The sequence below is a fragment of the Ursus maritimus genome, unplaced genomic scaffold (assembly GCF_017311325.1).
Source record: "Ursus maritimus isolate PB19 unplaced genomic scaffold, ASM1731132v1 scaffold_2, whole genome shotgun sequence".
Taxonomy (NCBI): Eukaryota; Metazoa; Chordata; class Mammalia; order Carnivora; family Ursidae; genus Ursus; species Ursus maritimus.
The window spans coordinates 36,957,521-36,971,001 of NW_024424452.1; the positions used below are offsets into that span (position 1 = coordinate 36,957,521).

Genomic DNA, 13,481 nt, shown 5'->3' on the forward strand with positions numbered 1-13,481 from the left:
CCGGGAACCCAAAGGGCCTAAAGGAGTGCCCACACCGGGGCCCCTCCTGCCTTCTGGCCACGCTGGAGCGTGTGGGGGCCCAGACCTCTGTGCCCATCACTCCGCGGCCCCTCCTCCTCGGCAGCCGGGGTGGTAGTGGTGAGAGGAACCCGACTGGTCCACGGGGCGATCTGGTCAACGTTATGAAACAATCATCTTAGGGAACACTGGGGACCTTGTTCAAGTACAGAGTTATTTCCACATGTCCCCACCCAGGACGCTTTCCGTTTCAGGATGCTTAACTTAAAAAATAGTTACTAGCAGGGCACTATCAAAAGTTCCAGTTTATGAAACAAACCAAGACATAAACGTAAGTTAAGGTATGTTGGATCACGTTGGAAGGACCACACCAAGCTCTTAAAGCTGGGGGAGTGGGAGGCAGGCAAAACTCAGAGAGGGCCATCGCTCCGGGCACCCGGCTGCCGCCCACCCCCGGGGTCCCTGGGGATGACGGGGGGCGAGGGGAGGAGGCCGCAGGGGCTCAGCGGAGCCGCCCCTTGCCCACCCTCCCAGTGCCACACCCCCAACCCCGGACACGCTCCGAGCTGGGGCGAGGCTGGGAGAGGCAGTGGAAGGGGGCCGACGGGGAGCCCACACCCTACTTCCCAGCGCCAACGAAGGCGGAACCGGAGAGGAGGTTTGGGGCGCAAGGGTTGCACAGGGGCGCGATGGGAAGAAGGGAGGGGCGCGGTGGGGCCGGAAGGTGCGCACAGAGACAGCCGGGCGGGCCGGGGCGCAGTGGGGTCCGCAGCGCGGGGGGGCGCTAGGCCCCCGGCTCCCCTTGCGCCCGCCGGGCCGCGCGGTCTGGGACTCCGGACTCCGCCTCGGTCCGGTAATCGTGGACTGGGTCAGAGCCCGCCGCGCGCCCCAGCTAGTCCGCAGCCGCGCATCCCTGCGCAAGGCAATCCTGATTGGCCCCGGCAGGGTCCCGCCCACCCTGAGTCTGCAGAGCCCGCCCCCCAGGAGGAGCCCCTCGCGCAGCAAGTACTAGCCCGGCGCGCCGCAGCTCTTACCGTACCTATGGGTCCGCATGGAGCCGGCGCCTGGGCTGCAGGCCGGGCCCGCGGCGGAGAGGCTCGGGCCCGATTCACCGTGCACCTTGCACCGCGGTTGATACCGTCTCCCCCCACCCCCAAGCCGGCTTCTCCGGTCCACCCAGATCCTCTGCACGAATCAGCGCCCGAACGCTGCGCTCGGAGCCAACGGGGCCCATCAACCCGACGAGGAGCCCGAAGCTTCGGAAAGGACGCCTCTGCGCCTGGACTTGAACCCTCGTACACTCGGCGCAGTCGGGGGCCCTAGAGTGGACATCTCCGCAGCTCCCAGGCACGGCCGCCAGGGGGCCCTCGCCCCACTCCGGGGAGTCGCAACGCGCTGGGCCCTGCACAGGGTCCTCCCACTCACGTACAACACAGAGCAAGCCACGAAGGTGCGGGTTGCACGCCAGGTCGCCTCCCCGAGGATCCCACCCCAGCTTCCCCACCTCTGCGAAAGTCACCACCACCCACCAATGACTCAGGCACACCCCTCGCAGCCCAGTCCACATCTCCTCCCTCCCCGCCGCTCCGCCTGTCTCCAGCCCCCCTGCCACCCTGCAGCCAGCCCCTCCCAGTCTCCTTGCTGGGGATCTCACTTAAAATGGAAGCACATCTTCTGTTTAAAACCCTGCAGCCTCGGACTCAAAAGTGGGATGGGGTGTGTCAGGCTGGAGGAGGGGGCACAGGGACAGTGCCGAGCGGGAACACAGCTTCTCTTAGGGCTGAAGTTCTGCGGAGGATGCTGGCAATGGCTGCACCCCTTCCTAAAGAGGGTGGCCAGCTGTCCCAACCAACGCACCAAGCCTGTGCCACTGGATCTTCGAGGGGCAGTTTCCCTTGCCTGAAGGGCTCTTCTCAACCACGCTGGAGCCTCGCCCCTGCTGACCACGAGTTCAACTAGCCTTTCCCAGATTCTCCACCCTGAGAGGAAACATGGTGACAGGTCTGAGCGCCCCGGGGTAGAGTGGCCAGGACATATCCTAGCTCTGCGCTCACCAGCTCTGGAATCGGGTGCCCACTTCCCCATCTGAGAATGGGGATGACCAACAGGAAACTCCTTTAGATTTTTGGAATCTAAAGAATGGGTTCACGCTGGTAGCGCACTTAGAATAAGGCCTAGCACCAAACAAGGCAAGTAAGTGCCCACGCTCAGCTTCGCATGTGTTTTGGAGACATTCCTTTGCTCCCTCCGCCCAGGGCGAGCCCCAGTAGACTGGCCCTGCCCCTGGATCACTGGAGCAGGCGGCTGTCTTCCAGGAGCCTGCTCCGTCACCTGCTAGGCCTAGGACATCCCTGCACCCCGCTGGCATGTGGCCTGAGACCCAGTCCCCTGGTAGCACTGTAGGTGGCCTCTGCCCCAGGCCTTTCCTGATCCTTGCCTTACGGTGCTGGTTCTTCCCAGGCTGCTCAGCCTTAAACACAGCTGGGACCCATGGCTGTTTTTTTTTCACTTTGGGCCTGGAGACCTTTCCTGTAGTGGGCTCTGTGGCAGAGGCAAGGGGAATGGTTGCCAAGCCACACACCACGGTGTCCTGGGACACTCGCCTTCAACCTCCTATTCCAAGGCCTACAGCTATGACAAAGGGGGAAGGTGCTGCCCACCAGAGCCCACGATGGGGGAGAAAGTCCACCCCAGATCTGGGGCTACACCAAGCCCTGCTGTCCGACTCCCAGGTGACGGCTGGCCTCAGGAACGGCACGGCTCCCCACAGCCCACCTGCCTCAAAGCTATCCTACCCCAGGAATGCAACAGCCCAGGCTCCCAACGTGGGGGCACTGCTGCCAGGACCAAAGGGACATGAAAGGCTGCGGATGACACTAACAGGCAAACACTTGCAGGCTCAGGACACTGGTGACCCCCAAGTTGCCCACCAGCACCAAGCAGCGTCACCCCCAGCTGTGCAAATGCCAGGTGCAAGCAGGATCATCGCGCCCACCTGGGAGTTGGGTCAGGAGAAGGGTCAGCTCAGAGAAAACACCACAGGAATTGGAGCCTTGATTATCCCAAGGGCTCAAAGAAGCGGGCTGGGCAAGGAGCAGTGGCCAGGGTCAGCTCAGGGGCCCTCCGCCACTGCTTCCTGCACTCACAGGCAGGCAAGCTGGGGTCCTGAGGCCGGCGCAGATTCCTCCTGAAGGCGGGGGAGGAGCACCTGGCACTGTGCCCAGGCCCTGTACTATGGCCCTGGGCCCCCACTTTGCCCGCCCAGGTCAAAAGGGTGCAGAAAGTGAGCCCCTGGGACATCCTCATGCAGCAGCCTCCAAACCCTCCTTGCTGCTCACCTGAGGCCTCTCCTGCACCCAGCTCCTCCAGCCCCAGCTCCTAACTTGTCTCCACCACCAGTTCTCTCCTTGTTTACCCTTTCCCTCGGTCCCCTGACACGTGAGCTTCTGAAGCTGTCTGCACCCACTGTCCCCAAGCCCCTTCCTGTCCACTTTGCAACAACCCAGGGCTTCCCCTCCCTCCCTCCATTTCCAACCAGCATGGCTGCCTGTGGGTCCGCAGGCCTCAGAAACGTGTGCCACAGAGAGGGCCCCGGCAGAGCTGGGATGAGCCAGAATCCACTCCTATTCCCACCTCCCCACCCCACCCCAGAGAGCCACCCAGGGGACGGCGCCCTGCTTTGAAGCAACACTCGGAGACCAGACAAGTCCCTGCCGGCGCACGTTTATCCAGCTGGGGCAGGGCACCCACTCGCTCCCTGGAGACCAGCTCCTCCACAGTTCAGCCCTGACTGTGTCCAGCTAAGGCTGGGCATCCTTTCCAGCGGTGGTCCTCGGTCACTGCCTGGCCTCCTCCGCCTGCCACACCAACTCGCCTGAGATGTAGGTGGCCCGCACGTGGAGTGAGTCATCGAGCACCACGAAGTCTGGGTCAGAGGCGGGCAGTGAGGCGGCGGCAGGGACAGGCCCACTGCCACCCCCACCGCACGCCCAGGAGCTTCAGCACCCGTAAGAGAAGCTCTGTTCCCATGCCCCCCCACCCACCCACCCAGGAGCTGGTGGGGAAACTGAAGCCTGCAACACGATTTGGGCAGAGCACCCAAACCATTGCAGGCTAGCCAAGGTCCTGGAACCAGTATTCCTGGCAGTAGGGTACAAGGGACAAAGGCCCTGGCAGCCCCTCACCTGGCCTTTATCTCATATGCCAGAAAGTCTGGCCTGATGGGAAAAGGGGCCTGGGCTGAGGCTGGGGGCTGGTCAAGGCCACCTGGGCACAGGGAAGATTCCACCTGCCCTGGCACTGTCCCAAGTCCCCAAGAGCTCCCAAGTCTTCAGCGGCCCGGGTGCCTGCATCAGGCCCTGACCTGCATCAGCCCCGAAGTCCAGGGTCCCCTTGTGCTTCTCCAGCCCCAGCAGCTGAGCGGGGTGCAGGGACGCAGCCTCCAGGGCCAATTCCACACTGCAGCCTGCTCAAGGGGACACAACTGGGTAATTATCCCCCATCCCTAGCTCTGCCAGCATCCCCTCCCCCGCCCAGCCCCAAAGCTCCAAGGCCTAGGAACTGGGGAGGGGAGACATCCCAGGCCTCTGCAGCAGGGTGACAAAGCTCTGCCTTCCCCCAAGTTTGAGGACACCACTGGGTACCCTTTTCCTGCTCGCTCACCCACCCCAGCCCAGCAGGCCTCCCCTCCTCAAGAACAGATGGCTCTGGACCCAAAGGCCTGTAGGCCATTCCTCCTTTGGGGTCCCAGAAGAGCACCCCCACAAAGAAGCACTAGCCTGGGGATCGATGATGCCACCTGCCCTTGCCTTTCTATCCCTGCTGCCCCTTGAGAGATCACATGACTAAACCCCATTCTTTCTGTTCCCCACATCACCCCCCAGCTGCCAGGCCAAAGCCATTTCCCACCTCCTGGCCTGTCTCCCTGCAGCTCTAAGCAGCACACTGAACCCCAGCACCCCCCAGCTGACACCCCAGCCCCAGGGCACTACCAAGAATCCCACAGGGCCTGGCCAACCACAGCCTCTGCCAAACACCCCCTCCTACCTCCCCCACAACAGCACCACCCCCTTAAGAAGCCTGGAGCATGGCTCTGACCCCCCCACCTCATCTCCCTAGCTCTGGACCCATGAGCCCACAGGGTCCAAGACCAAAGCCCTTCCTGTGGGTGAGGCAAGGTCCTATTCTCCTCTTGGGTGCCACGGCTTCACTACCATCACCCTGGGTCCCAGCCGTCTGCCTGCCACCGTCTTACCCTGCCCAGGAGCTCCCCATAGGGGAACCTCGGCCACATTCCTGGTGCTTGTCCCCTGGGAATTCCACCAGACAAGGGATGTGGGTGCAAGACTCCAGTGGTCTCCATGCTTCCCTCCCCCTTCTCTCAGGTGAAACTTCCACCCTACACACCCACACACCCACACACACACACCCACACACACAGGTGCACACACCCCCCCCACGCCAGCCTCACTGACCTGTGGCCTGCAGGAAATGCCGGACACACACGTCCATCGGGGCTATGCTGCCACTCAGTGTCTTGGTGCCTTGAGAGCAGAGAGGGCAGGCTCTGGGGGACCAGAGGCCACCAGGGACGTGGTGGGGGTTGGGCAGTGGGCTGGTGGGGGGCCAGCTATCAGAAAACACCTAGATGCTTGCATCCCATGAGAGGCCAAGGGGCTGTTCTCGTTGGGGCAGTCGGCAGGGACGAGAAGGTCGCTCACCTGCCACGTAGGCTGTCAGCCCATCTACTTCCACTTCCTGCTGCCCCAGTGTGTGACGGCCATTGCCCAAGCCCAGGGCGGGAACAGCGTCGGTGACCAACACCAGCCCTGCGGGAGGAAGGGGCCTTAGAACTACCCCGTGGTGTCCTCCCGGCTGCTCCCAGCCTGCCCTGCCACTCACCCTGGGGATGGGCCCGGTGGGCGATGCGCAGGGCAGCAGGATTGGTGTGCGTGCCGTCGGCAATCATCCCGTAGAAGATGTGGCGGCCTGGTGGCAGCCGGTCACTGGTCAGGAGCCCCACAATCCCTGGGTCACGGTGGTGGAACTGGGCATGGATAGGAGGGGACAGCTGAGCGATGGCAGGAGCCCTCGTGCCCACCCGCCCACCCGCGGGACTTGGGGGGGGGGGACTCACAGGCAGCATGGCGTTGAAGAGGTGGGTGATGAAGGTGGCCCCACACTGCACAGCTTCCTCTGCGGCCTGCAGGTCGGCCACCGAGTGTCCTGCATGGGGGACCTGGACTCAAAACACACACCCAGCCCAGGACCCCCATCCGGGCCCAACCCTGGAGCCGGCCCCCCTCACCTAGGGACACACAGATGCCACGGGCCGCCAGTGCCCGTATCACCTCTCGGCTCCGGCCCAGCTCGGGGGCCAGCGTCACAATGCGGACGTTGTCCAGGGGCCCGTAGGTGGCCAGCACATCGTGGAAGGCGTTGGCCTCAAAGGAGCGCAGGTGGGCTTCGGGGTGTGCACCTCGCTTCTCCCGGCTGATGAATGGGCCCTCCAGGTGCACCCCTGGGGGGAGGGGAGTGGATGACCCCAGCACGCCTCCGGCCCTGCAGCCCCCACCCTGGCCCCTGTCACCTGCCCGACCGCCACCCCCAGTTGGGCCTGTGGAGGGGGAGGGGCTGCCAACAGGTTCCCGAGGAGCCTCCCAGGGCAGGGGCAGGGAGAGGGGTCAGCCACTCACCGAGGACCCCTGCCCCATGGGGACCACCACTCTTCACAGGGATCTGAGGAAGGACCTGGGGGGAACCAGCTGTTAAAGCCCTGCCCCCTATGGCCCAGCGCCCAGAGGTCAGAGCCCAGCCACGGTCAGAGATCAGCCCCCGATGGCCTTCCCTCAGGTATCATTAGGAAGTCAAAGGCCCCCAACTGTGGTCAGGGAAAGCACAGCACTTGGAACCACCAGCACGCAGAGGAGCAGGAGACGCACTCAGCTGCCTGCAAGGACCAGGAGAGGAGGAAAGTGCTCCTGCTCGGAGGGCAAGCACGTGGGCAGAAGGGAACCCCACTGCCCTGGCTCCTCCAGGAGGCCCCAGTCCAGGCAGCAGCTGGGACACGGTGGTTGGCATGCTCAAAGGGTCTGGACCCGGCCCTGGCTGCCCAGCTGCAGGACCAGAAGCGCAGCCAGAGGCAGGTGGACGGTGTGCACTCCAGGCAGGGCGAGTGCAGCAGCAGGGGCTCAGAGGCCAGAGAGCCAGGTGCAGACGGGGCTGGGGGCTCAGGCATCGACGGCACGGCCCTGCCTGCCTGAGCCGAACACCATCGGGAAGGTCACTTGTGCGAAACAGGCGCTCACATGACCCATCTCGGAAGCAGACAGGCACGCAGGCGTCCCAGCCCACACCTCCCTCAGGAAGGAACGTGGAGAAGGAAGTGGAAAGGGGGCCCTGCAGGACAGCAGAGTCCGGGGCTGAGCTGCTGCGTGGATATGCCCTCCAGAGCTCCCTCCGCCCGGACCAGATAGGAGGAGGCTGAAACCCCGCATGGCGCGCAAGACGCAAGAAGAGCCGAAGTGCCCGGGGAGGCTGAGGAGCGGACGCGGGCAGATGCGGGCTGTGGTGGACACGCCCAGGACACGGCCGCGGCACCGCAACAGCCCCACTGTCCTGGGCCCTGGCCACACCTCATGCCTTGAGAAGTGGGGGGACCACAACAGAGACCTCATCACAGACTAGCTGTGTCCCCGAATGTGCCCAGCAAACACTTGGAGAAGTAAACCAGGAGGTCTCCAGGTGAGAGGTGGGTCGAGGTACGTGCACCCAGCAATTACGTGGAAGTTTATACTCTTCACACGCTCAGCATGGAGCCAGTGAGGTCTGTCCCCACTGACCAGGGACCTCGACTAAGGGCCTCCAGGAAGCCTCCACAGGCTTGGGGCTCCTGCCTGATCTCAAACAGAGCCGATAACCGAGGCTCAGCAGCAGCTTGGGGAAGCCTCCGAGGAGACACAGGACAGACAGAGCAGGGCCGGCGGGCACAGGAGGACATGTGAGGAGAGGTCTTGCACCAATGAGACAAGAACGGAGCGTCAGCAGGAAACATTCCCAGAAAGCAGGCAAGCCCTTCCAAGTTAAAGCTACGTGAGCGGTGAAGTAAAAAACCCAAGAGAAGAACTGCAGGATAACAACAGAGCAAACAGCCAGAAAGCAGAGTCAGAGAAGAATTAGAGAATCCATCCAGGAGGCCCAGCAGTGGAATGATGGCTCCCAGGAGACGACAGACAGACGCAGCAGAAAATCACAAAGAAGTTACACCAGACAAACAAAAAAACTGAAAACCAGACTTGAGATGGCTAGGCCGTGGGGCCAGCCAGCACTACGGATGACCTCCCCCAGGCCCCACCATGTCCCCCTCAGGCTTCAGAACCCAGGGCCAAAGGGAAGGTTCCACAAGCCTCCAGAGGAAAGAAATCAATCACGCACGAAGTATCAGAGGTGGGTGGCTTCTGACTTCTCAGCAGCAACCCTGGCGGTTAAAGGAGAATACAGCAATGCCTCTAAAATTCTAGAGTAAAGTCACTTCTTTTTCTTTTTAAAGATTTTATTTATTTATTCGACAGAGACAGAGATAGCCAGCGAGAGAGGGAACACAAGCAGGGGGAGTGGGAGAGGAAGAAGCAGGCTCCCAGTGGAGGAGCCCGATATGGGGCTCGATCCCATAACGCCGGGACCACGCCCTGAGCCGAAGGCAGACGCTTAACGACTGAGCCACCCAGGCGCCCCTAGAGTAAAGTCACTTCTAACACAGATTCGTAACCCAATCAAGACAGTAAAAACAGGGGCGCCTGGGTGGCTCAGTCGGTTGAGCGTCTGACTCTTGATTTCGGCTCAGGTCATGGTCTTGAGGTCGTGAGATCGAGCCCTGTGTCGGGCTCTGTGCTCAGTGGGGAGTTTGCTTGGGATTCTTTCCCTCTCCCTCTGCCTCACTTGCTCTCTAAATTAAATAAATAAATCTTAAAAAAAGAGAGAAAAAGCAAAAACATTTTCAGGCCTTCAAGATCTCTAAAACTCACCCTCCTGTGACCCCTTCCTCCAGCAGAAGCTGGCCAACGTGCCCCAAAGCGCAGGCATAAACCAGCAAAGAGGAAGACCCAGGATGTGGGACGGAGGCCCAGCAGCAAGATGACAGGGGACCCCCCCAGGTGAGGGGAAGGGCGCTGCCAGGACAGCTCAGCCCAGGGAGGCCAGCAGCCAGTGCTGGGAAATGGGTCCCAGAGGCTGTAGCAGGAAGGTGACGCTGATGGAGCGCCTGGCACATCCAGATGTCCTGAAAGGAGAAGGAGCTACTGGCAAGAAGCCCGGAGCTGAGACACGAGATAAACAGAGCAAAGAGCAGGAATTCCAAAGAAAACAGAGCAGCCAGGTAAGAAAATGGGACCACGTGGAGTCTCCTTCACCCAGTCCTGCCGACTGACCTCCAAGACTGCAGGCGTCTCTGTGGGGAGGACGGGTGGTCCTCTCTCCTCACTGGGAAGCAGACACGCACATACACGGCCCTACATGGAGACATGCAGGAGGAGTCCCAGCATGTACTTAGAGACAGAAGAGCGAATTCCAAGAATCAGCTGAGCTGAAAGGGATGGTCTCTAGATGGGAGCCAGTGGGGGCAAAGGGCTGCCGGCTTTCCCAACAAGCCACGGATAGGTGTAAGTCCACTGAAGTTTAAAAAAAAGAAGATAAGATAATGCTTGAGTTTTTCTAGAACAGACTGTTTCCCCTGAAACGGGTGGGCATGCATGTCAGAGGCTGGGCAGCCCTGGGACACGTCCTCTAGACCCCTTGCCTTCAGCCCGCCCATCTGTAGAGAGGATAGCTCGAGGCCTGCTGCCCACATTCCACCAGGAGACCCTATTGTGATGAATGTCAGGTTCTGTCCTAAAGCTTTCTCTAAAGTCTTCTGAGGGAGCCCAGCACCAGACACAAGGTTCTTGTTAGATGAGGGGGGAGGGGAGTACCTCAACCCAAGGGGTGGATGGGATCGTGGGTGAATCCTTAGATGCCTGTCTTTGCAGGGAAGACACCGTGTGGCACATTCTAGGAGGTTCTGCACAGGGTCTCCCCTGGGAATGACACACAGGGAGAGGGGACCTGATCAATGCTGTGCCCATCGCTGGCTGTTCTCCCCACCTGGGCTCACATGTGCCACTCCTACCCCCGTAACCTCCAAGTCTCAGATTCAGAACTCAAAGTCCAAACAAGCCACTCAGGGTTTACTTCACGCTTCAAAACAAAACGAAGTTTTACAAGGAAAAACTAGAGAACGCTAAGTGGGGAGAATAGCATAAACGACAGCACGGAGATAGAGAAAATGAGGCCTGTTCCAGGCAGGAAAACAGAGGGAAAGGTCAAAGGACAGAGGGCGTGTAGGGCCAGAAGCAAAGGTCTGCCTGCCTCCTGAGGAGGTAACTAGATCTTGGTGAAGCAGATGATGGACTTGAAGCCGAGAACAATGCAGTCACATCTTCCTCTTCGAAGAGTATCAAAGCGTTAAGGCTAGAGGAGACCGCAGAAAAGGACCAGGTAGTCTCAGTGGACCAGAACATGATGACAAAGGATCTGGGTAACTTCTGACAAAGTGCCAATCCAGTTCTGCCCAGTGCAAGCCAGCCCTGGAAGAAGGTGGGTGGATGGGGGTGGGAAGATATCCCAGTGAACAGTCCTGTAGCTTCTAAGATGATACCGGAATCAAATTTTCACATTCACTGCCCTCCACGACTTTACTTTCTGCTTGCCCTTCAACCTGCAAGTGTTTATGGTGGGTGACAAGTACTAGCAAGACAACATAAGCTAAAAGTCCCCATGTCCAAAAACCCCCTGTCCTAAAGAAAAGGACCTCACAGGGACGCCTGGGTGGCTGAGTCAGTGAAGCGTCCGCCTTCGGCTCAGGTCATGATCTCAGGGTCCTGGGATCGAGTCCTGCATCGGGCTCCCTCCTCAGAAGGGAGCCTGTTTCTCCCTCTGCCTCTACTGTTTCCCCTGCTTGTGTTCCCTTGCTGCCAAATAAATAAATAAAATCTTAAAAACAAAAAAAAGATAAAAAAACCTCACCATCTGTGTGGTGATGGTCAGATGTGCTGTGGAAGGCGTGGGCGCTATATGACTGCACAGCAGAGCCGAAGAGCCATGGCTTCAAAGAGGAAACAGAACAAGGCTACGGCCTTCGAGGCAGAGGGCTTGGAGACAGAGACAGAACAGCCTAGAATGGCTGGAATGTGCCTAGGGAGAGGACAGAGGCTCAAGCAGGGAGGGAGGGAATGCTCAGAAGGCTGGGTTTACCCTGAGGATAAAAGGGAAGTGGGGGGTGAGTGAGGCACTGAGCCTCACCCTGTACCTCAGGAAGGCCCCTGTGGCAGGACTCAGAGCAGGGACAGCCATTAGGAGACTAAGGAACAGTCACTAAGCCTCACTGGTGGGGCCCAGGAAGGGGGAGGACAAAGAACATGGAGGCAATAAAGTGGGCATGCTCGTAGCTTCCAAGCAGGGGAAAGCATGGACCGATGACCAGGAGAGAAAACGCAGAACCAGATGCTGGTTTCCAGCAGCAAGGGGAGCTTAGTTTTTAACATCTGACTCTGTGATGGGAGGCCTGCGGGAAATTTCCAGAAAGACATCCACAGCTGACAGTTTATCAAGTGCTTAATACAGACCACGCACAGTGCTGAGTGCCCTGACCCCAAGACACGGACACAGTCGTCATTCTCAATTTAGACTTGAGAAAAGAGACTCAGAAAAAAGTAAAGGCTGTCTCGTGCCCCCCAGCTGACAGATGAAGTTAAGGGGCCCACACCAAACCCAAAGCCCACACCCGACCTCCCCAAACACCCAGCTTGGACTGTGTGTCCACACACCCATGAAGGACCCCACGACAGGCAATGTGATCCATCGTTACAGTAAGGAGCCTGTGCTGGAGAAAACCGCCACAATGGAACAAAGATGAGGGACCACAGCACAACTGCCAACTTCCTAAACTCAACTCCCGTAAGGGAACAGCCACGCTTTTCCAAAAGTCGTTAAACATCAAGCAGTCCAGAGGCACGAGGAATACAGTCTGCTCTCCAATGGTTCAGGAAGAAAGAACATATGTGCATGCAGAGAAAAAAAACCTCAACGATAAAACAAGGTCAAGAATAAAACCAGAGAACCCACGGGGAAAATAAACAGGTTTCAGGAGAACGTGGGGATAGACAGAAGGAAGAAGTGGAAGGGTGTGGGGTAGACAAGAGCAGCACCGGAGAACGCACTGGGGCGGCTGTGCTTCTGTCTGGAACATACATTCGCTGGAGTCACAGAGCACAGACAGGTTAGAGGGGATAAGCCTGAAGAGCAACTATGTGGCAATCAGCAAGTCCCAGCAACCGGTTCTGGAGCCTGAAAGAAGCCAGAGGGCAGCGCGGAACGGACGCATAGCCGGGTTAAACACTCAGAGAACAGAAAGGAAGTCCTATCAGACAGCTGCAGAGATGGGGAGACTCTGCAGGTGGGGGATCTCCCAAATGAGAAAGCCTAGGGGCAGGACCCTGGGCCCCCATGGAAGGAGGCCAGCAGGTGAGGCCAGACGCTCAGGCTAAGCGGTGTCTGTGGGAGCATGGATTTGAAAAATAAAGCGCTAGTGTTCCCGGAGACCCCCTTCCTTGAGACTGAGAGACCGACCTCACCTTGTGATAAACCTCTGGTGGTGAGGTGACCAAGGTGGGGCAGAAGGAGGTGACTCCATGCGACAAGATCCTCTGAGCCACCAGGGCGACCCCCGAACCCACGTCCTCCGTGGCCTGAGAGAAGTCAACGCCAAATCCACCTACGGCCACAAAAAAGAAGGTCGCACGGTGCCCAGACCACTTTGTCTGGGTCCCCACCCCCGAGCCCTAGACCGCACCGTTGATCTGCACGTCGATGAAGCCGGGCGCCAGGATGCAGCCCCCGCAGTCCCGCTGCTCATCCGCCACTCGCCGCTCCTCAAAAAACAGCTTCTCTGGGTCCAGAATGCGGCCTTCGCGCACCCACAGATCCTCCCTGCAGCCAGAGCCAGGCGGGTCAGGGGCTAAGAACGCCTACCCCGCACGGACCCTGAGTCCCACCCAAGCAGCTCCCGGCCCCGCGCCCCGCTCCGGAGCAGCGCCCGGCCCCGCGCCCCGCTCCGGAGCAGCGCCCGGCCCCGGCCCCCACCTGAGCAGCGCCCGGCCTCGCAGGATGCGGCAGTTGGTGAACTGGAGCACCGGGGCCCGCGCCTCGTCCTGCCCGCCGCGCATTGTGAGCTACCCGAGGCCAACCGAGCGGGCGGCGCCCGGAGCCCCGCAGCCGAAGCCCGCTACCCGCGCACCCGGCCGACTGCGGGCCGCGGAGCTCGGCCGCACCCACGTGACCCTCAGCTGACTGAGGCGTGTCACGTGATCGGCACGTCCACGTGACCCAGCAGCCCACGTGACCAAGGCGCCCCTCCGTCTGCCTTGACGCCG

The 13,481-nt window shown here is 60.2% G+C and overlaps 1 protein-coding gene across 4 annotated transcripts; it reads right to left on the reverse strand.

Annotated features, from left to right (window-relative positions):
* Nucleotides 1-3,725: 3,725 nt before the first annotated feature.
* AMDHD2 (amidohydrolase domain containing 2) lies at nucleotides 3,726-13,400 on the reverse strand. 4 transcript variants are annotated; one of them, XM_040635491.1, is made up of 11 exons: nucleotides 13,192-13,398; nucleotides 12,902-13,038; nucleotides 12,684-12,823; nucleotides 6,714-6,768; nucleotides 6,326-6,538; nucleotides 6,155-6,243; nucleotides 5,920-6,064; nucleotides 5,739-5,846; nucleotides 5,493-5,561; nucleotides 4,382-4,483; nucleotides 3,726-3,943 (listed from the first exon to the last, which is right to left on the reverse strand). In XM_040635491.1, exons 1-11 carry the CDS (start codon nucleotides 13,272-13,274, stop codon nucleotides 3,855-3,857), a joined length of 1,230 nt encoding a protein of 409 aa, XP_040491425.1. In that variant the 5' UTR covers nucleotides 13,275-13,398; the 3' UTR covers nucleotides 3,726-3,854. The 4 variants fall into 4 exon arrangements, 2 of the variants coding, with proteins under 2 accessions (XP_040491425.1, XP_040491426.1); XR_005836133.1 differs by lacking the exon at nucleotides 4,382-4,483 and having other exon boundaries at nucleotides 5,493-5,584; nucleotides 13,192-13,400; XM_040635492.1 differs by lacking the exon at nucleotides 4,382-4,483 and having other exon boundaries at nucleotides 13,192-13,400.
* Between the last annotated feature and the right edge of the window lie 81 nt (nucleotides 13,401-13,481).

Coding starts and splice junctions, on each gene's coding strand:
- AMDHD2 (XM_040635491.1), bottom strand. CDS start 13,274: ATGCGCGGCGGGCAGGACGAGGCGCGGGCCCCGGTGCTCCAGTTCACC. Junction 5,847..5,919: donor CCACCGGGCCCATCCCCAGG/GTGAGTGGCAGG, acceptor TTCCTCCCGCAG/GGCTGGTGTTGGTCACCGAC. Junction 5,562..5,738: donor GCTGACAGCCTACGTGGCAG/GTGAGCGACCTT, acceptor TCTGCTCTCAAG/GCACCAAGACACTGAGTGGC.